Source organism: Thermobia domestica, chromosome 11 (assembly GCF_964235325.1).
Source record: "Thermobia domestica chromosome 11, izTheDome1.hap1.1, whole genome shotgun sequence".
Taxonomy (NCBI): Eukaryota; Metazoa; Arthropoda; class Insecta; order Zygentoma; family Lepismatidae; genus Thermobia; species Thermobia domestica.
In genome coordinates this window covers 75,563,710-75,588,791 of record NC_137464.1, presented here as the reverse complement: position 1 = coordinate 75,588,791, position 25,082 = coordinate 75,563,710, and the positions used below count along the sequence as shown (strand labels likewise).

At 36.5% G+C, this 25,082-nt stretch overlaps 1 protein-coding gene across 1 annotated transcript in view; it reads right to left on the bottom strand.

Annotated features, from left to right (window-relative positions):
• The window catches only part of LOC145664181 (sodium/potassium-transporting ATPase subunit alpha-B-like), a 465,697-nt gene that overhangs the window by 248,088 nt on the left and 192,527 nt on the right, over positions 1-25,082 (bottom strand). The window contains exons 3-4 of the mRNA XM_081730619.1: positions 12,292-12,399; positions 1,188-1,403 (exon numbers count right to left, since the gene is read on the bottom strand). Coding sequence (XP_081586745.1) covers positions 1,188-1,403; positions 12,292-12,399 — 324 coding nt within the window. The remainder of the gene's footprint in view (positions 1-1,187; positions 1,404-12,291; positions 12,400-25,082) is intronic.

The window sequence follows — 25,082 nt, the reverse complement described above, 5'->3', positions numbered from 1 at the left end:
GTCAACATCCTCGTTCTCGCTGTCTTCATTGTCAGTCAATACATATGAAATAGCTTCGTCTTCTTCTTCTTCTTCACTTGATGACGGAAGATTTAGTCATCTTTTCGGCTTCTTGTTCTTTACAAAATAGTATTTGCTCGTTTTCTAGTTCTAGATGATCCCTGGTGAGACTCAAGGTAAAAGGTAGAGGTGCTTGGTTTAGTAGGCCTAGATAATTTACGGCTACTTTCTGCAGAACTTTCCAAAAGAAATCTTCTCTTCTATTTTCTAAAGGTTTATTTATATAAGTAGATACACAGCTAGAAATATTTTTTTCTCATGTCTTCTGACGTTCTTCATGTGAGGAGATCCGGTGACATGGATATCTGAAATTAGATGGGGAACGAATCATCAGATTCCATTATTTTCACATCTAAACCTACGAGAGAGGAACACTTGTACCAAATTTCATCCCGGGGATGAAAATTGGGTATACCTGAGAAGACGAAATTAGGAACTCACCCATTGTCCAGTATGACGACCAGTGCGCGTAGTACTCGTGCTTGAAATAATTACAACTTTCAAATCTTAAAGTAGACATTATAAACTACCAATAGACAGAAAATTGTGGTGCGTTTACTTACCTTTGATGCTAAGAGTGTTGTCACAACCAGGAAAACAAAACGTTCTTGCTTCTGATAATTATTAAACAACAGAATAATCACTACGAAACAAAAGACTTCACGCGCCGATACGTTCAGCTCACAATTTCCTGCTTTACGGAAGTTTCAGTCAGGTGCCACCAGGTTGCAGTACTTATCAACGTAGATAAACCGGTTGATGAAATTAGGCGCGGGAACGAAATACGGTACTTTTCCCCTACATCTACAATTTATTTCCACATTCAAAAACTGAAAAAAAAAGTGCGCATTTTAAAATTATCGTACATTCACCTATTATCGCAAAGGCATTATTGTATATAGCATTGACTTTAATTATCTATATCACGACAAATTATCGTATGGTTATTGAGTCTGTCACTGACCGAGAAATATACTTGAAGAAAAGAGAGCAGAAACGTCGTTCGGGAGACCCCTGACGTCTGGCTTTGTTTCTTTAAATCTGCTCAACTACTGTGCTTAAAACTCTATCAAATGATGTTTGATTTTTAATAATGTACTAAGTAAATAAACGATTTCTATACATACATTGTCCAGAGCAACTCGAGCTCCTGTTTTTTGGGCTTGAATGCTATCGATTCCATATGCAACGAAGCACAAAATTGCTCCAATCCACAACAACGCGGCGAAACCTCCGAATAATTGTTTGCAAAATTTTATAAATTCAGGAACCTTTCGAGGAGGCGTGAGAGCATTTGGTCCATCTCGCAATAGACGTTGCTTTACCGTTTCGGAATCCAAACCCTGTGAAAAGAAGAGAATTTCATAGTTATGGATAATGTGACATTGTAGTATTTCGTGTTCATATTGTTTTACATCAGGATGTAAATTCTCATTTTTTTAATTTTTACTCTACATACCAATATGTAAAATGTTATGTAGATTATTTTTATAGTATTTAAGTAGAGTAATAATCGCATAGTTAGTATTTTATTATTTTTTATGTTTATAACAATTATTACAAGGATTGAAATCATAGTATTTATTAATTAATGTATACTATATTGAACATGAGAAAAATGTTCTTGAAATGAAAGAAATATCCTACTAAGAATATAACATTTGGCAAAAACTACGAAGCTCGGAGATCAGTGACCTATTCAGAGTATGAAATTGTCAACTTTATGCTGTTAGTGGAAACAAAAATTATTATTATTATTATTTAATGTACAGTATATATTCAACAGCATAGAAGAAGTAAAATGTTCAGAGGATTACTATCTGAAAAGAGTAAGGCTGAAGTTAACCTATTAAATGAACGTCACATCATTATACTAAGATACAGTGAAATTATGTGTGTGAAATTGTTTCTTTTGACCAGGACTTTCAAACATCTAAAACTAAGTTTCCTCCTGGCGCATCGAATCTCTCTAAAAACGTTGATTTTCTTTCAGAAGTACCAGATGAAACAGAGAATAATTGATAGAAATAATTATGATAAATGTATGTACTCATGTTTTTTTAACCTTTTCAGGACGAACGGCTCAACCGTTGAGCCAGCAATTCAAACCTCTCTAGCTCAGCTCCTAATTAACCTAGAGATATGATTTTGGTATGTATCTCTTCAGAAAGGATGGAACTTTCTAATCCTGTGTATATCATTCATGTAATGGGTCTCTCCGTGAAGGGGGAGGGGGGCAAAGTTGGGTGTTTATAGTGTTCCCTCTCTCCCTTCAGAATTTGGGGGGAGGTACCCCCCTGATGGAGCTACAAGGATAAAAAATGGCATCCATAGAGACAAATGAACATACTAACTAGCCATACCCAGTCCATGACTTTTGAGCTTGAGAGGGGTGAATAGGAGGGGTATTGAATGTACCCTTTTTCTTATTGTATATTTTCTTATAAAGACAAAAAAATATATTTCAAATTTGAGGAACTCTAGCAACATTGTTATTCATCGTACGCAAGAAAAAAAAATCTCACATTTACGACATATATTTGGGACAATGATACACAAAAGTCAAACCCATCGGTTCAATACAAATGGAAAAAGAAATTCAGAACCCCACACCTACGTGACACATCCTGTACATTATTCAATATCCACTGTAATGTACTCTAACGTTGACAGCTCTAGCGACATTCCTAATTATCACAGACACACAAACCATACATCGTTGAAAACCTTATAGATTAGCCATTCCAACAATGTAACTTTTGTGTGTCTCGGGCCAAACCAGTAAAAGAAGAAGAAGACGAAAGTCAAAATTTTGGGTGGAAAATCAAATTTTTCGAAATTTGTCGGACTTTGGCAACGCTGTTATTTGTCGTACGCAAGGGAAAAAATCTCACATTTACGCCAGACATTGGGAACAATGATATAAAAAAATGAATGGTGTAGGTGCAATAGGAGTGAAGAAAAAAATTCGGAACCTCAAACATACGTGAATCATCCTGTATTTTTTCGATAGATTGTGGTATACGCTAATATCGTCAGGCTTGGCCACGCTCCTAATTGTCACAAGCATATCAGCTATACCTCGTTGGAAAGCTTATGGAACAAACATTCCAACAAGGTAACTTTTGTGTGTCTCGGGCCAAACCAGTAAAAGAAGAAGAAGACGAAAATCAAAATTTTGGGGGGAAATTAAAATTTTTCGAAATTTGTCGGATTATGGCAACACTGTTGTTTGTCGTACGCAATGAAAATAATTCTCACATTTGCGCCAGACATTGGAAACAACGATGTAGAAAAATGAAGGGTTTAGGTGGAATAGGACTGAAGAAAAAAATTCGGAACGCCGACCCTACGTGAATCATCCTGTATGTTTTCGAGAGATTGTGGTATAAGCTAACATTGGCAGACTTGGCCACGCTCCTAATTGTCAAAAACATATCAGCTATACCTCGTTGGAAAGTTTATAGAACAGACATTCCAACAAGATAACTTATTGAACAGACATACACACACACACACACACAGAGAGAGAGAGAGAGAGAGAGAGAGAGAGAGAGAAAGAGAGAGAGAGAGAGCGAAAGGAAAACAGTTATCACCTCAGAACGCACCGTTCTATTTTTAGCCTGGTCAGAGTCAGCTGTAGCTATCAGTTGAATCTAAAGATCGTAAATATGCATTTCTTTCAACTCCCTCCTTTGACAAGTTATTTAGTTTTAGAAAAAAATCTTCCTGACGAAGCAAAAGGAAAGAAAAGCAATGATCTTGCGACGAACAATATTAGGTGAACCAATGCGAGTTTATTCTCTGCCGTTAGTAAGAGTGCATTCCTACTGCACTTACACGGTTTATTTTTTGCACAATTGTTCACAATAACGGGAGTAAATGTGAGAATTATTTTTCTTGCATACGACAAACAACAGTGTTGCCATAATCAGACAAATTTCGAAAAACTTGATTTTCCACCCAAAATTTTCATTTTTGTCTTCTTTTTCCTTTACTAGTTTGGCCCGACAGACACGAAAGTTATCTTGTTGGAATGTTTGTTCCATAAGCTTTCCAACGAGGTACAGCTGATATGTTTGTGACAATTAGGCGCGTGGCCAAGCCTGCCGATATTAGCGTATAGCACAATCTATCGGAAAAAAATACAGGATGATCCACGCAGATTCGGTGCTCCGAATTTTTCCTCCATTTCTATTGCACCTACACCATTCATTTTTTTATATCATTGTCCCCAATGTCTGGCGTAAATGTGAGATTTTTTTTCTTGCGTACGAGAAATAACAGCGTTGCCATAGTACGACAATTTTTTTAAAAATGGATTTTCCAACCAAAATTTTGATTTTCGTCTTCTTCTTCTTTTACTAATTTAGCCCAAGAGACACGAAACTTGCCTTGTTGGAATGTGTGTGTTATACGGATTCCAACGAGGTATAGCTGATATGTTTGTGACAATTAGGAGCGTGGCCAAGCCTGCCGATATTAGCGTATACCACAATCTCTCGAACAAAATACAGGATGATTCACGTAGGTTCGGGGTTCCGAATTTTTTCCTCCATTCCTATTGTACCTAAACCCTTCATTTTTTAATATCATTGTTCCCAATTTCTGGCGTCAATGTAAGAATTTTTTTCCTTGCGTACGACAGATACCAGTGTTGCCATAGTCGGACAAATTTGGAAAAAAGATTTTTTCGCAAAAATTTTGACTTTCGTCTTCTTCTTCTTTTACTAGTTTGGTCCGAGAGACACGAAAGTTATCCTGTTGAAATGGGTGTCTCATAAGGTTTCCAACGAGGTATAGCTGATATGCTTGTGACAATTAGGGGCATCACCAAACTTGCCAATGTTAGCGTATACCACAATCTATTGAAAAAATACAGGATGATTCACGTAGGCTCGGTGTTCAGAATTTTTCCCTCCATTCCTATTGAATCTAAACCCTTCATTTTTTGATATCATTGTTTCCAGTGTCTGGCGTAAATCTGAGATATTTTTTGCTTGCGTACGGTATATATCAGCGTTGCCACAGTCTGACAAAATCTGAAGAATTGTATTTTTGAAAAAAAAAAAAAGATTTTCGTCTTCTTCTTCTTTTACTAATTTGGTCCGAGAGGCACGAAAGTTACTTTGCTGAAATGTCTGTTCTATAAGGTTTCCAACGAGGTATGGTTTGTTTATGTGTGACATTTAGGGGCGTCGCCAAGCCTGCCAACGTAAGGGTAGTTTCTCGGGAAAATAGGAACAGGATGATTCACCTAGATTCTATCTTCCGATTTTTTTTACCTAGCTATTGTACCTTTGCCCTTCATTTTTTGGTATAATTATTATCAATGTCTGGTCTACAGGTCAGAATATTTTTTCTAGCGTACGACTAGAAACAGTGTTGCCATACTCTCACAAATTTCGAAAAAATATTTTTTCACTTCTTCTCTTTCTTTCTTCTTTTTCTTCTACGGGTTGGGTACGGCAGCGTCAAAGATTATCTTACTAGAATCTTTGTTTCATAAGCTTTCCAACAAGGTATAATTCATACCCATGGAAGAATTAGGAGGGGTGCTAGGGCCGCCAAAGTAAAGGTCTACGATTTTCTTCAAATCCCTGCCCGTCCTGAAAAGGTTAAAGTAACGCGAATATCATGCTTGGATTATTTTCATTACACTCCCTTGCTACTAATGTTAAAACTGTTTTTCAACAGCGTAAAAAGGAAGAGGAAACTGAAATATACGTCTGGTATTTGAGGGAGTGAAACTTAGACCGTTCAGAGCAGACATACTGGAAAGCTGTACTACAGAGAGTTAACTATTTATGAGTTTCTGGAGGATGATAACTCCACATCACAATGATATATTCTGTTATAAAATATATGTATCCATTTATATGTAAACTATCTGTAAGCTTAATCATATTTATTAAGTTGTAATTTGTGATATTGTCAGAATCTATCAGAAGTTTAAAAACAAGAACCATAGGTCATTGTGTTCGGTTCTGTTTCATTTTTTCTTCACTAGAGGGTAGCTGTGACTAGAACGATCCGGAGAAAACGATATCAATTTGCAAAGAAAATAAGCGGATAGTAAATTTTAATGTTATCATTTAGATGTAAAATTAGAAAGGGACTACAATGTTTATGGTACCAAGAGAAACATAAAAGTTTGTGGTTTATTGTTCGAAAACCAAAAGGAGATGACAATCAATAATAATTGTAATATTAATTACCAAAGTGAAAGTAATAGGGAACAGCGGCGTAAATCTGTCTTCAACATTGGGAGAGGGCGGGACGACTAAGACCTTTCCTATATATATATATATATATACAGTATATATAAGCGGTATTCAAAATATTCATGAAGTTTATAAACAATGCTGTGGAGGATCAGGGGAACAGAGTTGTCTTCAACATTGGGAGGCGGGCGGATTTGAAGCTTATTATGAGGGGACATCAATTTCATCTCACTTTCCTTTGTGGCAATCGGACACAAATCATCACATTTCTCCCTCCAAAAAAGATATTTCAGATCGAATTATTGGGGGGACTGTTCCCCCAGTTTCAAGAGTGGAGAGGACATGCCCCATCATCCCCACGGGATTTGCGCCAGTGATAGGGAATAGAAGTACCTTACTCCAGAAAAACCATTAGCTAATAGAAAAGGAAAGAAAAAGGAAAACTACGGTGAAAAACCAATAACTGCAATTCGAGGCTATACAATTGAGGGACGCACAAGGTTGACAACAAAAGAAAACAGGAGGTATCAGTTAGTAGTGAGTTTTGAAAGCGACAAGGATTGGACGTGTTGAAATTTTTACTCTTCGGTTAGTTGCTATTTCGCCGTAACCGAGAGTTAGTTGAACTTGTACTCAATAAGTAATCCTGAGAATTATAAACTAATTTAGATAGTTTATAACTATCTCCTGTGTTGAACAATCAGTAGATAATGATAGATAATCAGCAACTTTTCATTACAAGACAAACTACTGATTTTTTAAAATGCCCGTCCATTCATTTATTCCGATGTTGTTTCCGCATCATATTTTAAACTTAAGATTTTTAAATTTCCTATCTACCCCTAAAAATAAGAATAGTTTACTGGAGGGTGAAAATAAATAAATGTTATTTTCTTGAAAGCGGCTCTAATGATTTTGTTGACATTTCGCAAATCAATATTTCATTATTTATTTTATACGATGTAAATACTCTGGTTAATAAAAGTGTGTCTCGGATTGAACAAGTATTTGCCCCTGAAATAAAACAATTATTCCAAACCAAAAGTACAACTTAGATCAAGCAGCACTGTTAATTAACGATGGCACCATGAGCAACGTGCCACAGTGCAGTAAGATTTTAATAGATACTGTAGTGTTAATGATTAAATATATCGGGCCTTATGCAGAGTCGTTCTGACGTCTGATTAGTGCAGTACTAAAGCGTTAGACTAACATATGTTCTCTGCAGTAGTTAGGCTTTAAGTATGATGGTAATCATACGTCAAAACGACTCTGCATAAGGCCCATTAAATTCAACTGTATTATTTTTACAGCAAACAAATCCAATTATCAATTGGTAACAAATGCCTTTATTTGAACAAAAAATATATATGTAACAACATCAGGGACGAAAAAGTAGAGTGTCCTACAATACAAGTCTTCACTTAAAGGTCTTCAGTATTGCGAAATTTAACTACCGCTAATTTTAGAGTTTTTCTATAATATCTTCAACACAAATAAAAAATATTCGAAAAACAGAAACGTAGTGAACTAGACAATACGATTTTGAATGTAATACCTTTACCACAATTCACCTATCTGCTTTTGGTATGCCGCTATTTACAGAACCCGCAAAAAATGCTAAATCTATCTAAAGTTGCAAATTGAAAGCAGATAGATGAGCTGTGATAACGGTGTCACATGCAAAATCGTGTTGTCTAGCTAACTACGTTTCTGTTTTTCGAATATTTTTATTTGTTTTGAAGATATTACAGAAAAACCTCTAAAATTAGCGGTAGTTAAATTTCGCAGTAAACCTTATTCTTTGACAAATTTGCTTCTTTTGTAAGAATTATTTGAAGAAAGAAAATTGCAGATGAAACCTCTAGTCTTCATTGATTCTGAGTAATTGAACTCACAACATGAAAAATTATGTCTTTTCTGGCAAAAAAAAAAAAAAACTGTCTTTTATAAAGAAGAAAACTAATATATATATGTGCGTATAACAGAAATAATTTCAAATTAACATACCGAATAAGGTTGAACACAGCAGGCAATAATATAATTTAATTTACTCACTTATACTTTACGATATGTTTGTCTATAATGGCTGCCTATAATCCTTAGCGGCTACAAATACTTACTCAACAAACAAAATTTTAAATTTATTTTGTAATAAAATTCCACGCGTTTACATATTTACACAATAACCATTCAACTGAAAAATCTTTCTTTGTCTCAATAGCTGGACAGAATTTTCATGTTTTCAAGCCAATTATCAGGTTACTTATTTCCTACGGCCGAAGCACAATTTCGCTTTCAAAACTAATTTATCACCAAACTCAAATTATTACATCTTACTCACGTTATTACAGTTGAGAAGATCTATTGTAAACCTGGCCAGCAGACAGTTTCCCCTTTCTACTCGATTGCAATTAGTGTTGCCAGCTAATACGTTGAAAAATGCAACTGTAGTTGCATGATTGGCCTATTTCAATATCTACATTTATTGCCATAATTATAGTAGCCACTATCACTCACATACATTATTATACAACCGAAACAAATCTCTCCTACGTGAAATCATTGGTATCAAGCTTTAGAATTTCACAAACTAGTGAATTTGGGTGATGTACACATGAATTAAGATTGATTGAGCGGGGCGTAAGGATCACTAATGCATCTGGAAATGCTTTCTGTTTCCAGGTACTTTTTCCTGAAGGAGGAAAAAAGTCAACAACTCAGCTGTGAAGGAACGAGTCCTTCTTTCAGCAAATTTAATGGAACTGCTTATTTTTTATTTTTATTTATTTATTTTTTCCTATATGTGCTTCAAGTCCAGCGAAGTTTCAGCATTCGAGTGAAAACAATTTATTCCTTACCAATGACAACCTGCCCTTTCGGCTCACGAAGGGGCAGCTGAAAGTGCCCTTTCGGAAGTATTCCGAACGAAATGCTTGTTACTGCAAGGTGTATATTGAATAATAATCAGCAAGCAGAAGTTACCATTAGCCTAGGCTAATCACATCAAAATTATCGAATGCCAGACATTCTTTCAGTTAAAGCCTGACTTTTCAGTTTTTTTAAAAGGACCTTTTAAACTTAAGAAAATAGCTTCTTTCTTCCATCTTATAATTGTGTTGACGATGATGAAGATGTCTTGTTTTAAACAGGAAAATCCTTTTTCCACTCGTTTGAGCTTTCTTCGGTCCTAAAGCAGGGCTGCCCCAAGTGTCAGCTTAGTTTTATTACATAAGATCTTATGCCAGATCGCCATTTGGGATCAGATTCGCTATCTGTGTCCAATTGGTTTCTCTGTTCAGCTGTATCATTTTGCAAATAAAAATAAAAGTGCGCATCTCTTCATTTTTATCAAGAGTAAGATATCCGACTGAGTGCAGTATTATTTGAAAATAGAAAGAACCTAATAATTATAAAAATGAACTATAATTATGCACTTTCCATGCTGTATATATAACATAAATGAAAGAGGAACCGACTGCGCCAAAATATGTTAGGGTTTAATTAGCCAGAAAAGGTGGTTACATTTCTCCAACCAAGTTCCGAAATTAACTTAATGTCTATTGTGACACTCTAAATTAGTCCCCAATATGTTGTTCGAAATCCTAAATAACTTTTAATATCTATTTATTCATTTTGCATTTATTACAACATATTCATGAATACAACTTTGTATGTAATCCATATTCCACACTCATTTCATTTTCAATCACAAACTCATCAGAGACTAACTGTGCCCATCTACAAAATGTTTGTTACAAATCTAAATCATTTTCCATCATTCCAACAATTCTCTTGAACAGGACAATGGGTAATATAATACACTCGTTTAAAAATCTGGGAAATGTATGCTTACATTTGGCTCACCCATAAATTTTGAAAATTGTCCCAACTAAAAATTGGTAAATGGTCTTTAGAGTAAGGTTATATACTTTTGTAAATTTGGATTCTCCATGTTGTTTCTCTCTACGGGTAAGAAATTCCTGAAAAATTAAAATTTTCAGTTTTGTGACAGTTTATCTTCTAAGATGTAGATGAATCAATAATTCCTTAAAAGGATAAACTACACATTTTTTGAAAGTAAGAAGCTAAAATGTCCGTTTCAAAAAATCCGGGTTCTACTTATTATCGACATTCCGACATAAAAGAGATTGAGTGGTCTACATATTAAGGGTTCAGACTACTAAAAATGATACAAAAGCTAACCATTTTTCTTTTGCCCAGCGATAAATGACTTACCATGTTGTCGTGGTTCCTTGTTAACTATTTTTTAAATAATATTTATATTTATTTTGTATTAAACAACACAAAATAAATAATTTTGCAATAACAGTACTACAGTAATAACAGTAAAATAACTACAAATATTATTCAAAAAGTAGTTACCGGGAACCACGACAACATGATGTCATCATTACCGTTTCTGGCCACACTGTAATTTCTATGGATGTCCAGAATTCAGAACACTGAAAATTCTTTTGATTCGTATTTTTGCGTGTAGAATAATAATATCTATTATCATGGTAAATTACATTTCATTATCTCTTTTCACTTACGGAAAACGGGCAAAAGAAAAATGGTTAGCCTTTGTATCGTTTTTAGTAGTCTGCCCTCTTAACCCTTTGGAGTACAAGGGTTTTCAAGCAATTTTTGAGACCTTGAATTAAAATAGCTACTGCTTCATCAATATTCATCCGAATTTCATGGTTAGTACCTCATTTTTTAAAAATAAAGCAGACTTTCAAGTACAACACGACGCACGTCTATATAACAAACTAAAAAAGGGAAATTTATCTTAAAAAATGTCTCTCTTCCCCCTAGAATAGCCCGGGTGAAAGTACGCAACCCTAATGTACCCTGAAAAATACTTTCGGATATTGGTAATGTTTGCCCCGAATACCAAAACCATATCGCAAATAGTGACATGAGAACAATATTTCCCCTATCCTGTTTCAACATACAAAATATCGTATACAAATTAAGAGAAAATATGAAGTAAAATAAAAAGTCACATGGAAGCAACATGCTTGTTCGCCCTTTACCTATTACCATAGCCCTCAGTCTTCATACACGGGTTACGCAAAGGCTTGTAATATATTTCAGTATGCTTCCCACAAAGAGGAAGTAAAGAAAAACTGTGAATGAAATAGCTTCTATTGTTAATCAATAAAGACAAATGAAAGGTGAAAGGGAGTAAGTAGGAAAGGGAAGGGGAAGATGGTAAGGAAAGAGTTGGGGGGAAGCTATATATTCATTTCTATACCGGACAATCCATCATGCAACATTATGAACACGCAGAAAGATACCTACTCTTTACTATAGGATATGACGTCACCAAACAAAAATGAAGTAAAAATAATGAGGTAACAGGAATCTCCCCTTCTCTCTGATGTCATCGCTAGCGCCGTGCCATGGAAAATCAGCGCCCAGGACGAGAGTATACGACGGCATCCCCGTACATATGAGTGAGATCGACAGATCAGTCGCAAAACGCCACCATGGTTGGCGCGAAGCGTACAACAATTTCAAAAATAAACCCTGCTTTTCCTTGATTTTGAGCACAGTTTATTACTTTTATTCTTGTATTTTATATATGGGTGGGGCGCTTTTAGCAAGTGTCTAGGTATGTAAAAAGTATAAATCTGACCCTGGTCAAATTAAATATTATATTGAAAAATACTGCTGTTGATCTAAAATATTCCAAGCAATTTTTCCTCTCTCTTCTTCTTTCCTTCTTTTCTTTTTTCTCCCGTATTTTAACCCCCTTACTTCGGCGCCCGGGGCCGTTGCTCCGCACGCCCCTTTTAAGGCTCGATACTGGTCATCGCCCTATCAGCGTTTGTACCAAGAACAGGTGGAACCAAAATATATATGTAAGCTTCTACAACCTATCAAATAGGGAACTACCTCCATCGCATCAGTCTGAAGCGATGGTACTCCAAACAGTTAACTGTTACATCTCCTTTTCTTTAATTCATAGATCAAGACGTAACACGAAACAACTTACCGTATCTGGATTAGTTTCCAATCTTTCATATAACTCTTCTATTGGAATGATATGGTCGTCAATTAATAACTCCTTCTTCAGTTCATCTACTCCTATCGACCTTCTAGACTGTAAAATGAATGAAATTCCAATTAACGTCTGCATTATCTATATTCTAGTGTTCTTATATTATTGAACACACAATATCACCACATATTATCGCAACAATGTACGATCATTTTCACCACGTTCAAACTTAATAGTATACACAAGGTTTAAATAAACTTAGTGTGAACAATTAGATATTATCAAAATAAAGCTTGAACATGCACTACGCGAATGACTTTGGCATAGAGTAAGGATTAGTATAAGGCACCGCTCTCAAAGCAGTTGTAGTATCACGAACTGCTGAAAACAAGAAAGAATCAAATCATTCAGAGCGTGTCGCTTTGATCAAGGATCTTATAAAATAGAGGATCTGCCCTTTCAACAAAATCTTGAAGTCATACGTCACAGTTTTGCCCTACTCTGCCCACTCCGCCCAATAGGATCGCAATGTTTTGAGTCAACAATCATGGCGGAAACGAAAGTAGCCAATCAGACGATGGTGGAAACGAGAGTAGCCAATCAGACGTGCCGATGCTCGGTTTTTTTTTTTTTTTTTTTTTTTTTGGCTTCATCGATTTAATAGGGTGACGATACATACGGGCAGATCCTCTATTTATAACATCCTTGGCTTTGATACAATTAACCAATGATACAATTTGCTACTGCCAGTAGCAGACGATGCGATTAGTTACAATTGCAGCCGGCAGGATCACTGATATCACTTTTGTTGCATTATGGGAAAGATTTTAATTTTAATTGGGTATATAGAGAGTGGTGCATTAAGTTGGATTGAGTTGAGTTTGGGTTTATCGTCCCTTTCAGCATCAACGCTATATGAGACGGGACCTACTGATTAACGTGGAATCCGAACCACATTAGCTCCCGCCGGGAATCAAACCCGGGTCTCTCACGCTAAAGGCGCGTATGCTAACCGCTTAGCACGAAGGAGCTCAGTGATGCATTAGGGATTGTTACTGTGTACACCATTTGAAAATTAAAGCTTGAATTATTTAAAGGCTCAACAATGCATTTCCTTCATCTTCATTCCTCACTCAAAACCTTTAGTGTTACCGAGTCAAACAATTTTAATTATATTCATGATTTACTAATGGTTGTAAGTGGATATGTTGGGGTAAAAGATATAATGATGCCTATCATTCATATATATTATCGTCTCTCTTTCATAATTCCATAATTTGCATATAAAAAGTGATAGGTAACTAACACTTTGTCTAAAAGCACATTAATCACCATAAACTAAGTGGCTTACGAGGCCAAAGGCTTCAGTGGGCCTGGACTTGCCCAGGGACTGACTGTTGCAGATGGCTGATCTATAACAAGGAAAGGAGGAGACATTTAGAGTTGATCCAGAGTCTAGTTATGTATTATTTATATATAGTGATAAGCAAATGCAAGACCAAGACCAAGACCCGGGTGGTCTTGATCTTGGTCTAGGTCTTGCACACCCAGACTTGGTCTTGGTTTTGCTTGCAACTTAAGAAATCTTATGCTTTTCATAGGTAAATTTTACTCTGGATAAATTTTACAATACTCCAATAGTAACGGAAATACAATGTATGTTTCTAAATATAATATAGTTTACAGTGTTTGAAGTGGAAAAAAGCAGAGGCAGTATGTTTTATTATGATTTTGACTCAACATACCGGCTATTTAAATATTGTCTTGATCACTGAAAAACCAGAGACGGTATGTCTTCATTACTGAAAAACCGGAGGTGGTATGGCATACCACCGCATACCGTCTCACTTCGACCACTGGGTTGAACGGAAAACGAATGACAAGGTGTTAGTAGCAGTAGGGGAAAAAGAAGAATTTTAGATGTAATTAAGAGGAGGAAAAGGAATTAATTGGGACATTGGCTGAGGAGGAACTTTATTATGAGGGACGACCTATAGGGTATGGTGGAAGGAAAGAGAGGGAGGGGCAAAGGAGATTGTAGTTGAAGGTATTAGGTTGAAAGTATTAAAACAGAAAATTGCTACGTTAAGACGAAGAGACTAGCTGAGGACCACCGTATATTGAAGCTTCTGAGTTGCAGCAAGTCACCTGCCAATAATGGCAGACCAGCTATGATGATGATGATATGTTAGCAATATTGGCCAAAAAAGAGAGCGAAAAATAAAATAATAACGATTATAATCAAATCTCTTAATATTTTAGAATAATAATAGTGAAAACTGAAAATAACTTAACTGTCCATACCTTTTGTGTAAACTCAATTTATACAAATACTTTTTACCTATATTAGAAATACAAAAACACAGTATCAAAAATTCCATGAAATATCGGTACAAAATTACTCTCACTTGTGAATATGGATTATTTATTGTTGTATAATGTTATATCGCTCAAACCTCGGGTGCCATATACCTGAGGAGGCTAAAAGTTATATTGATAAACAATTATTCAACGTACAAGCACCCGCCCATGAAATCAAACTTGCCGTCACATACACTAAGTTTCTGTCAATATCATGAAAATGTTATTTCGATATTAATTTTTTGAGCACACATTAAAACTTTCTAACGGTGGCTTGATTCTTGCAGCCAAGGCCATACCCATGTAGCCGGCACCTATGGTGTACGAAATTACCGATGTTCCATAGCCCTACTTCATTTCTCTTTAGTTTTGGAAGAAGGAAACCACTAATATGTTTTGAAATGATGTAATATCTAGTTTTACATGCCACAATTATACGTTGAGGCTAAGAGAGATGGTGATGATGAGAAATGAATGAAATGGTGGAATGAAGAAAGAGGAGGAAACGGGAAAATCCTGAGAAAACCTCCGCACACGGTATCTATCCACCATAAAAGCTTAAATGGTGCAAACTGGGATAGAACCAGGGACCCCAACATCAGGGGTGAGTGCTCTACCACTAACCGGTACTTGTGCAAGACTCTTGCGCAAGAGTCTTGGTCTTGGTCTTGGTCTTGGTCTTGCAGGTATGGTCTTGGTCTTGCATCGGGATTCGTGGTCTTGGTCTTGGTTTTGGTATTTATCTTGCATGCAAGACTCTTGCAAAAACTGCAAGGCCAAAACTCTTGCGTTCATCACTATTTATATATATATCTGAGCCTACAAAGAAAATTTCTTCTTCCTTGCTTGATATATGGAAACGATGGACCTTGGAAAATATAAAAGCAGCTCTCTTAACTCTTATTCAACACTGATTGAAATCCGGTTGTTCAACATCTCACATACTCTATTGACTAGGCTCGAAAAAATCACTGGAACTCCACGTCTTACCCAGACTCGATTCTCAGGGTACTTATTCTTAAATGATCTTGCGGTTGAGGAGATTTGGATAACTAAAGATAATTTAAGAATAACTGGCCTGAGAATCGAGTATGGATCAGAATATAGAGAAAGATGTATACACGTACATAACGTGATGGAGTTTGGTTTGTATGGAGTGCTATTTTATCAATTAATATTAAAACTGGAAATAGTGATATATTTCTACCACTTCCGGTTTTAGTAGAAATATTAGAGTGAGTGGAATATGTTCTTGGGACGTTTCATTGATTGCAGAAAAACACCTCTTGCTATCTACTACCATATTTACTCTATCCTGATCAATGTTAAAACCGGAAGTGGTTCATTTCTGACATTTCCGATTTAAATCGAGAGTTAAGAGAGAATATTATACATGTTCTTTGAATTATAAATAGTTTTTGAGAAACATATTTCGTTATCTCTTATCGTTTTTCTCTATGTAAACCAACACTGAAACCGGAAGTTGTAGTGGAATCCTATCACTTTCCGTTTGAGTAAAGAGATAATTATGAAAATGAAATACATTCTTATGATACTTAAGCGATTGTAGGAAACTACTTCTCGTTATCTAGTAGCCAACTGCTGTTGCTGTATAGTGATCAACGTTAAAACTGGAGATGATTGAAATCACCTCCATCAACCACCTCAATTCTTAATTTTCGACCAACTACACCGTGGTACGGAAGTGGGCGTACCCCTAATTGGTGTTTTCTGACGGTTTTAGGTTTTACCCACATTTGTTTGGTAACATTGCTTGGCATTGAGTGGTTGGTGCCTCAGCTGGAAGAAAGTGGTATCAAAGACACTGTTGTGATACAGCAAGATGGAGCACCAGCGCACTTCGCGATTCACGTGCGCAGTTACCTGAATCAGACGTTTCCTGACCGCTGGATTGCAAGAGGATGTGCATTTTCACCAACTTCCTTTGCCTGGCCTCCAAGAAGTTCCAATCTGACGACACCAGACAATGCTCTTTGATGCTTCATAAAGCAACAAGTAAAAAACACTCGATATCACACAACGCAGGAATAACGAGCAGCCGTGGAACACGCCTTCACCCTCGTGTCTCCGGAGTATCTCCGCAAAACATCTGCGAGAACTTGGCGCAGAATTCAACAGTGTTACGACATGGATGGTGATCACACCAATGTTTATGGCTCTTAAGACTCTTAAGACTTCAAGGTAACTGTGTACAGACATTCTACCATAACTAACAGTATACTATTGAAACTAAATGCGGGGAGGGTTACGCCCACTTCCCGACCACCCTGTACATCTTCGCTAAAATTGATGATGATCTAGTGTACAGTAATTCTTGAGATATTTTGTCTCCGTTCGGACACACACACAACACAATGGGATACAGGATAAATATGTAAAGGAGTTTTGGTAAAGTGCACTCCTTCTAAATGAAGGAAATTTGCTAAACCAATTAGTGTTAGAATAGCCTTTAGAGGACGGCTGTCTCTGATACAGAGACAGCAGTTTAAACCTCTGTAGCTCAGCATCTAATTAACCTAGAAAGATGATTTAGGTATAAATCTCTTCAGAAAAAAAGAAATTTTCTAATTATGTGCAATTTATCCATATGAGAGGTACCATGGGGGACAGGCAGTGTAGGAAAGTTGGGTATTTTTAGTTTCCCCTACCATACTCTGCATTTGAGGGGGTCACACCCCCGAAAGGAGCTACAAGCATAAAAATTAATATCAATAGAAATAAACAAACATGCTAACTAGTGATACTCTGTATATGGCTCTCGGGCCTGCGAGGGGTTGAATGAGGGGGTATTGAATTTACCCTTTTTTAAGTGTATTTTTTCTAAGCAAAGGAAACCCACATGTTTGACCTGGTTGAACCCTGTTGAACCTGGTTGAACTCTGTTCTTTGTCGTAAGCAGGAAAAAAATCTGATATGTAGGCTATATATTGGGTGAAATAATATTAGAAAGAAAGTGCGTAGGTCCAATAGCAAGGCAGATGAAAATTCGGAACTTCGTACTCCGATAGTCACCCTATATATTCTTTGGTAGGGGCTGGTCTAGTCTCATGTTGCCAGCTCTAGCGACGCCACTAATTGTCACAGGGACACAGACATGTATCCAGGGGGCCCGGACCCCCTTTCGAGACCAGAAATGAAAAGCGTTAAGGAAGCATGAAACAAAATGAAATGAGAAAAAGAAGGATCAGCGTTAAAAATAAACTACAGGAAGCTTTTGATTACTCTTTCTTATGAGGAGATTTGTATTACTTGCAATACATGGTGGCGTGGTGAGCGAGATATCCTGGAAGAGTCAGGGAATTTGAAATTTCTAGCAAAGTTACGGAATTCTCAGAATTTCTGCTACTAGTCAGGGAGATTTCAAGCTTCCGAAAGCATAGTGCCGTTGCGTAAGAGCGCGGACATTTTTTATCATAATTTTTCATCGCATCCTTGCAGTATCAAACATGTTATTTCAAAAACAATTTTCTACTGCTCTTTCAACCTGTCATTTGGAACAGACAGTAGTTGATGGAATAATAAAAACAAAAGTTTATGTGGAAAGAAAGTTCTGTTAACATTTGATTCAACAGAGAGAGGAACGTAGATATTGTAAAATATTTATAAGATATTATTGAGTATTTACACTCATGTCCAAAATGATTGTCACATATCTATAACTGTCTTTTTGTAAGAATTTAATTTGATAATGATTTTCCAGGGTACTTTTAATACTGATACTATGTGTATAATCGGGAAATGTATATTTGTGGTAAATTTCATAGGAAAAGAATTATAAATACGAAAATTAGAATGAGTAAAACAAAATGTTGCTAAATGGACAAGAACGTTTTATTTTTGTTTTATTGTTCTTATTTACTGCTCTTTTGGCATGAAATTTGCCACATATATGTCTTTGCCAATTATACACATTCTAACATTATAAGAAATGCAAGGCGAATTCGTTATCAAATTATATTCCTACAGCAACATATTTATAGACATGAGACAATAATTTTGGACATGAGTGTACTTTTTATACAAGTGGATATGTACTTTTTATAATAATTGAGGTCATAATGAAAGGAAAATTATTATATTTGAATAAACAGAGGAAGGACGTAAATATTGTATAATCTTTTTCAATATTTTTTATTATTATTATTGTAGTACTCAAAATTTCTTCGTAGTTTGTTATTAAAATTGTTATCAACATATCCTCATTTTGTTGTCCTAACAAGCCAATATATGTTTATTGTAAAGTAGTTTAGATTGATAAAGCTCCTGGACCTTCAGAATTTCATGCCACCCTCCCCCACCCCCGTTGCGAAATCCTGGCTAAACGAACCAATATATGTTCCAGTTTAGAATGATTGAGGCCCTGGTGCGATGACCACAGTATTTCATTTCACGGACCTCCCCCTCCCCCGTGCCTGCAGGGACATGAACATACTTCGTTGGAAAGCTTATGGAACAACGATTCCAATAAGATAACGTTTGGGCCTCCCTGTTCCCATAAGTATATTACGGGTACAACTCACAACAGTGTTGCCAGGGTCCCAAGAAATTCAAAACACTTTTTTTTCACTTTTGATCTTCGTCTTCTTCTACGGGTTTGCCGCGGGAGGAGCACAAACGTTACCTCGTTAAAATTTGTGTTCCATAAGCTTTCCAACAAGATATGGTTCATGTTTCTGGGATAATTTGGAGCGTCGCTAGGGCTACTAAACTGGAAGGCGACCAGGAACCACCGAAAAATTTATACAGAGTGACTTGGAGGTAGGAGGTTACCATTTTTTTCTCCCATGGTATTAAACCTAGGCCGTTCATTTTTTTATATGTTTGCACCCGATGTCTGGCCTACATGTCAGAATTACTTCCTGGGTACGACCCATAATAGTTTTGCCAGGTTCCTAAGAAAGTCACAAAGCATTTTTTTAAATTTTTCTTCTTCGTCTTCTTCTACGGGAGCACAAAAGTTACCTCATTGGAATCTATGTTCCACACTATCCCCAACAAGGTATGGTTTATGTCCCTGGGACAATAAGGGGCGTCGCTAAGGTTACCAACATTAGGCTAGAGCACAGTCTAATAGCAAAAAAATTTACAGGATGATTATCGGAGGTGCGAGGCTCCGAACTTTTATCTCCCTTGCTATTGGGACTACGCCCTTTCTTTTTTTATATGATTGCACCTAATGTCTTGGTTACGTGTCAGAATTGTTCTCCGCCGTACGACGGAAAACAGGGTTTTTAGAGCCCCAGAAAGCAAAATAATAATAATAATAATAATTTTCTTCTTCTTCTTCTTCTTCTAGGGGTTTGGGCCTCCCTGTTCCCATACGTATATTATGGGTACAACTCACAACAGTGTTGCCAGGGTCCTCCAAGTCTTCTTCTTCTTCTTCTTCTTCTTCTAGGGGCAAAAGTTACCTCGTTGGAACCTGTGTTCCATAAGCTTTCGAACGAGGAATAGTCCATGTCCCTGTAACAATTAGCAGAGCTACTAGGGCCGCCAACGTGAAGGTCTACGATTTTTATTAAATCCCTGACCGTCCTCTAAAGGATAGTAGGGAAGAAAAGACCAATATAAGAGAAATTTAAGTGGGAGAAAAATAGTCAGGACATTGAAAAGAAATTGCATTTTGAGAAGTACAAAATATAGTGAAAGAAAAAAGAATTTAAGTTCTTGCTGTGAAGAAGTTTTCTATTGATTAATTGACTATTAAAGCGGGTAACTCTTGAGTCAAAAACCAGACGGTAGATACGGACCGTCTCATGGAAAATTCTCATCTCACAGAAAGAAAAAATAAGTAATGGCAGAGTGCTAATGAGTATCATTATAATGCAATTTTTTTGTACGGAAAGTAAACTGAAGCCATGCAAAGTTTGATAATGTAGTGGGGAGGACTGCATGTTGTGAATTACTAGTCTAAATGACGGAAATCTAATGAGCAAAGAAACCCGGTGTCGTTTTGTACTTCCTCATTTATCCAATTCCGCCAAACTGACTGGCTGGCCGTCAAGTGTCGTTAACATATGTCTAGCTCTCTGAATTAGCTTTAATATGTGACTTCCTCACAATCTTCTTCCCTCCTATTTTCTTGTACTGGTCATGCATGTTAAAAACGTTGCTCCCAATTTCATCAAATCATTCGCTACTAGTAACACAAATACACTGTCCACTATCATTGCTTACTTGCTTGTCCAAACATATTGAATAACTTTATTGGGACAAGTACGTATATGTACCGTATATCATTCCTTGTTTATCTAATCCCATAAACTTTTGATATACATCATAGTGAGTTTCTTGGTGAATACAAGCTGATTAATCGTGTCAAGAAAAAAATCCGATTGTGTAAAACTCATTTCCTCAATTGTCTTATTAATAATTTTAATGAAACGATTTATTCTTTTATTTATTAGTTCTTTATAACAAATGAGCTTGGTTTCACAGTGTGAAACTACTGTAAACTTCCAAACTACATATGTGAACTCAACACTCAAGCCTCAAGTAGCAGATCTATAACTACTAGTTGCAATAGATTAATAAGATCAAAGATAGAACTTGTTAATCGGACGCTGAATTCTTATTTAAAAAATCCATAACCAATTTTGGATTGAATAAATGGTTAAGGAAGAGATAGAACCTACTCTTGGGAAGCTGAAGATAACGCATGTCGATATTTCTTAACGTTTTTACTCTAAGGGAATTAGTACTGAAACCAGAAGTAGTAGCAAATTTAAACCATTTCCGGTTTTCTAGAGCATTGCGGGTTGTGATAGTATGTACTTTTTGACTCTAAAGTGGTTGCAGAAAACAGCTTATGGGTATCTATTGCCATTTTTGTTCTATGGTGATAAATGTTGAAACCGAAATGGTTAATTTTAACAACTTCCGTACTCAATAGAAAGTTAAGGGAGGATCTAGAACTTATTCTTGGGAAAGGGAACCAATTGCAGAAAATTGCATCGCGATATCTCTTACCATTTTTGCTCTACGCAAATTAGTACTGAAACCGGAAATAGTAGTCTCAACCATTTCCGGCATTTGGTAAAGTGTTGCTGGTTGTGATGACTTGTTCTCTTGAAACCCTGAAGCGATTGCAGAAAACAACCTGTTGCTATATACTACCACTTTTGATCTATAGTGATAAATGTCGAAACTAAAAAACGTCCATTTGAGCCACTTGTGGTTTAAGTAGAGGGTTAACAGAGGAAATGGACTCTATTCTTGGGACGCTGAACCGATTGAAAAATAAAAACGCTTTTCGATATTTTGCTCTTCAGTAGACTTGCAGAATCTTCGCGACTATCTTAAATATGAATTAGCATCAATGCCTCCGTCTCTATTTGATGAGGTGTCAATGAGAAAGAGTGCCAAATCCACTCTGTCGACTGTAGTTGAAACTCTTGAGCCATGAGAGTGTGTAAGAGTACCGCAAAATTTTGTGTCTGTAATAGATGCAGAATATCTCCTTCATGCAATGCTTTGGACCAAATCAGACACTTATAATGCGATACGTGAAAAATGTATGAACGTTATACAAGATGTTTCATTCTATGCTGTGTAGTAGTGTTTCATGGCTGTACTTCTAAAACCTGTACTTGTACTCTGTACGTGTACCAGAGACAAAGGAGGGCAATGTCGAAATGTCTGCAACCATCGCGTCACAAAATCATGAAGGCAACAACAGTTCAATAAAGTACGACTGATTAACATGTTGAAGTCATATTTTAATGAGTATGGAACAACAGTGTACCAAGCAGATGGAGATGCTGATATTCTAATTTCCAAAACGACAATAGATTTGAGCCGAAATAATAGTTCTGGAAGAACATATTCAGATTTGCTGGTTATTTTAATCGCTTGTAGATATCCTGGGATGTCATCGTTTTTTGGTAAGTCGAAAATGGACAACATTATAGAAAAATGCTACCACATTGACAAAATACAAGATACTCTTGGGCCACTGAAAGATTGCTTCCATTTTCTCCATTCTGTCATTGGGTGTGACACCACATCAGCAATCTTCAGAAAAGGAAAGAAAGTAGCCTTTAAGCTACTTCGAAAGGGCAGTGTGCTGGGATCTTCTGTTTTGGCCTTCAATGAAACCAACCTTACACCACAGAGTGTTACTGTAACTGGAAAACTTTTCTTACTACGACTTTATGGAGGTAAAGCATCCTCACCAGACACTCTCAGATATAAATGTATATACAACAGAGAAGTTGTGAAAAATATTTCTTCCAATTTTCAACTAGAAAGTTGCCACCAACCAGTGCGGCTGCCTTTCAACATTCCCTTCGGGTTTATCTACAAGTGCAATAGTGGTTGGGAAACAACGTGTACCCAACTGGATGGGGATGGTGCGTCAAAGAAGACAGACTCTCTCCTATTCCAACAAGTATTCTATCAGCTCCTGAAGATGCACTTAATTTGATTGCCTGCCAGTGCAAAATAACTCCTCGCAAAGCTTGTGAGGTTGAAACCTGTGAATGTAAGCCTATCAACCTTATTGTTCCAAGTTTTGCTCCTTCTCTGAGGGAATTTCTTGCACAAAATCACAACCGCCTGAGGAATCTGATGAGGAGAATGACGATTAATCATTTTACCTATCACCTCTGCTTCTATGTTTTATTTCCCAGGATTTTATTAAATACCATGCATGCCATTTTAAACTATTTAGGAGTACTGAATACTAACATGTTTAGTTTTGTTAATATCCATACATCTAATTCATAAACGAAATGTTTCTAACTGAAAATGTGATTTTGGTGATCTTTTTTTTTTTTTTTTTTTTTAATTGGGTGTTCACATTTCCTATCATCTAGCAAACACCGGACGAACTAAATATAAATAAATGACATTTAAAAACCAATTAATGACTTTTTTTAAAAAAAAAATCACCGCTAACAGCTAGGCCCACAATGGAGTAAATATCTCGAAAAGTTATGATCCAATTTTCATTATCTTTTATTTCTCTTTAATGTACCGTAGCTTATAAAACACACAATCAAAAATAAATGAATATGTTTTCTAATGGTTTACGAGATTTATTACAAAATACTACAGAATGCCTTTCTGCAACGCCGAAATTATTAAATTTGATCAAGAATAACCGTTTTGACTGTCATTTTATTTAACTGTATAATATATCAAATTAAAGTACAGTTCATGCAGAGTAAAATGGTGCCTCCTAAATTGAAATATCCTTATTCATTTGCCAGATACAGACTGAAATAGGAAACCAGGCGCGCATGGGATGGCAGCCATCTTTGACCACTATTTTGAGGATGAAGCTCACGTGAGATACTTGGGGACTTTTGAAGTTTCATTGTCTTTGACATAAGAAGCCAATACTGAAAATTTCAGCTCTCTAGAGACTTTTTTTTTTTTTAGCTCGTCGAACGATTATTACTGGGCTAATAGGGGACACACTTGATAATGGTCATATATATATATTATTGTTCTGACTCACGTAGTACACTAGCGTAGCGTAGTAAGGGTGTACTGTTCATTGACTATCTCCAAGCCAAAAGACAATTACAGGTGATTATTATTCAGAATTGGTTCCAAAAGTTAGGAGGCAATCAAAGAAAAAAGCAGAGGGATGCTGCACATCAAAGTGCTACTGCTGCAGGACAATATTCCTGCTCATAGAAGTCACCTTACCGCCGCCGTTATTGCTAATGCTGGGTTTGAAATGCTTGTGCACCCTCCCTACTCTCCAGATCTTCCCCCAAGTGACTTTCAATTGTTCCCCAAGCTTAAGCCTCAACTGCGAGGGACGAAGTTAGCCAACGATAGGCTGTTAAAAAATGGCTTCTAGCACAGCAATCAAGACTTTTTAAAGATGGTATTCGTGCTGTAGAACATAGATGAGTGAAGTGCATTAGAGTGAGAGAGGACTATGTCAAAAAATGACAGATCTTCTATGTCAGGGCCAATAATTGTTAAACATCCCTTATATATATATATATATATATATATATATATATATATATATATATATATATATATATATATATATATATATATATACGAGGGGAAGTCAACTGAAAACCATAAAAGTAGAAATAAAAATCCGCATATGGCTCCAGTGAGCTGTAAGTTGGCATGCCTGTTTACGATAGTATGCCGGATGTCTCCTAGGTGGCAGCAGCCGGCAGATGCACAAACACCGGCGCAACAACAGTTCCAAAATGGCAGCCCCACTAGCCACATGCACCAGCGAGGAGCAGCGTTCTGTGATTCGGTTTTTGCGAAGTGAAGGTGTGAAACCGATTTACATTTTTAGGCGAGTGAAGGTTCAGTATGGAGATGCGTGTTTGTCACAGACACAAATCTATGAATGGTGCCGGAAATTTGCAAATGGTGTTACGTCTGTGGCCGATGCTCCACGTCCCGGCCAGGCTCGG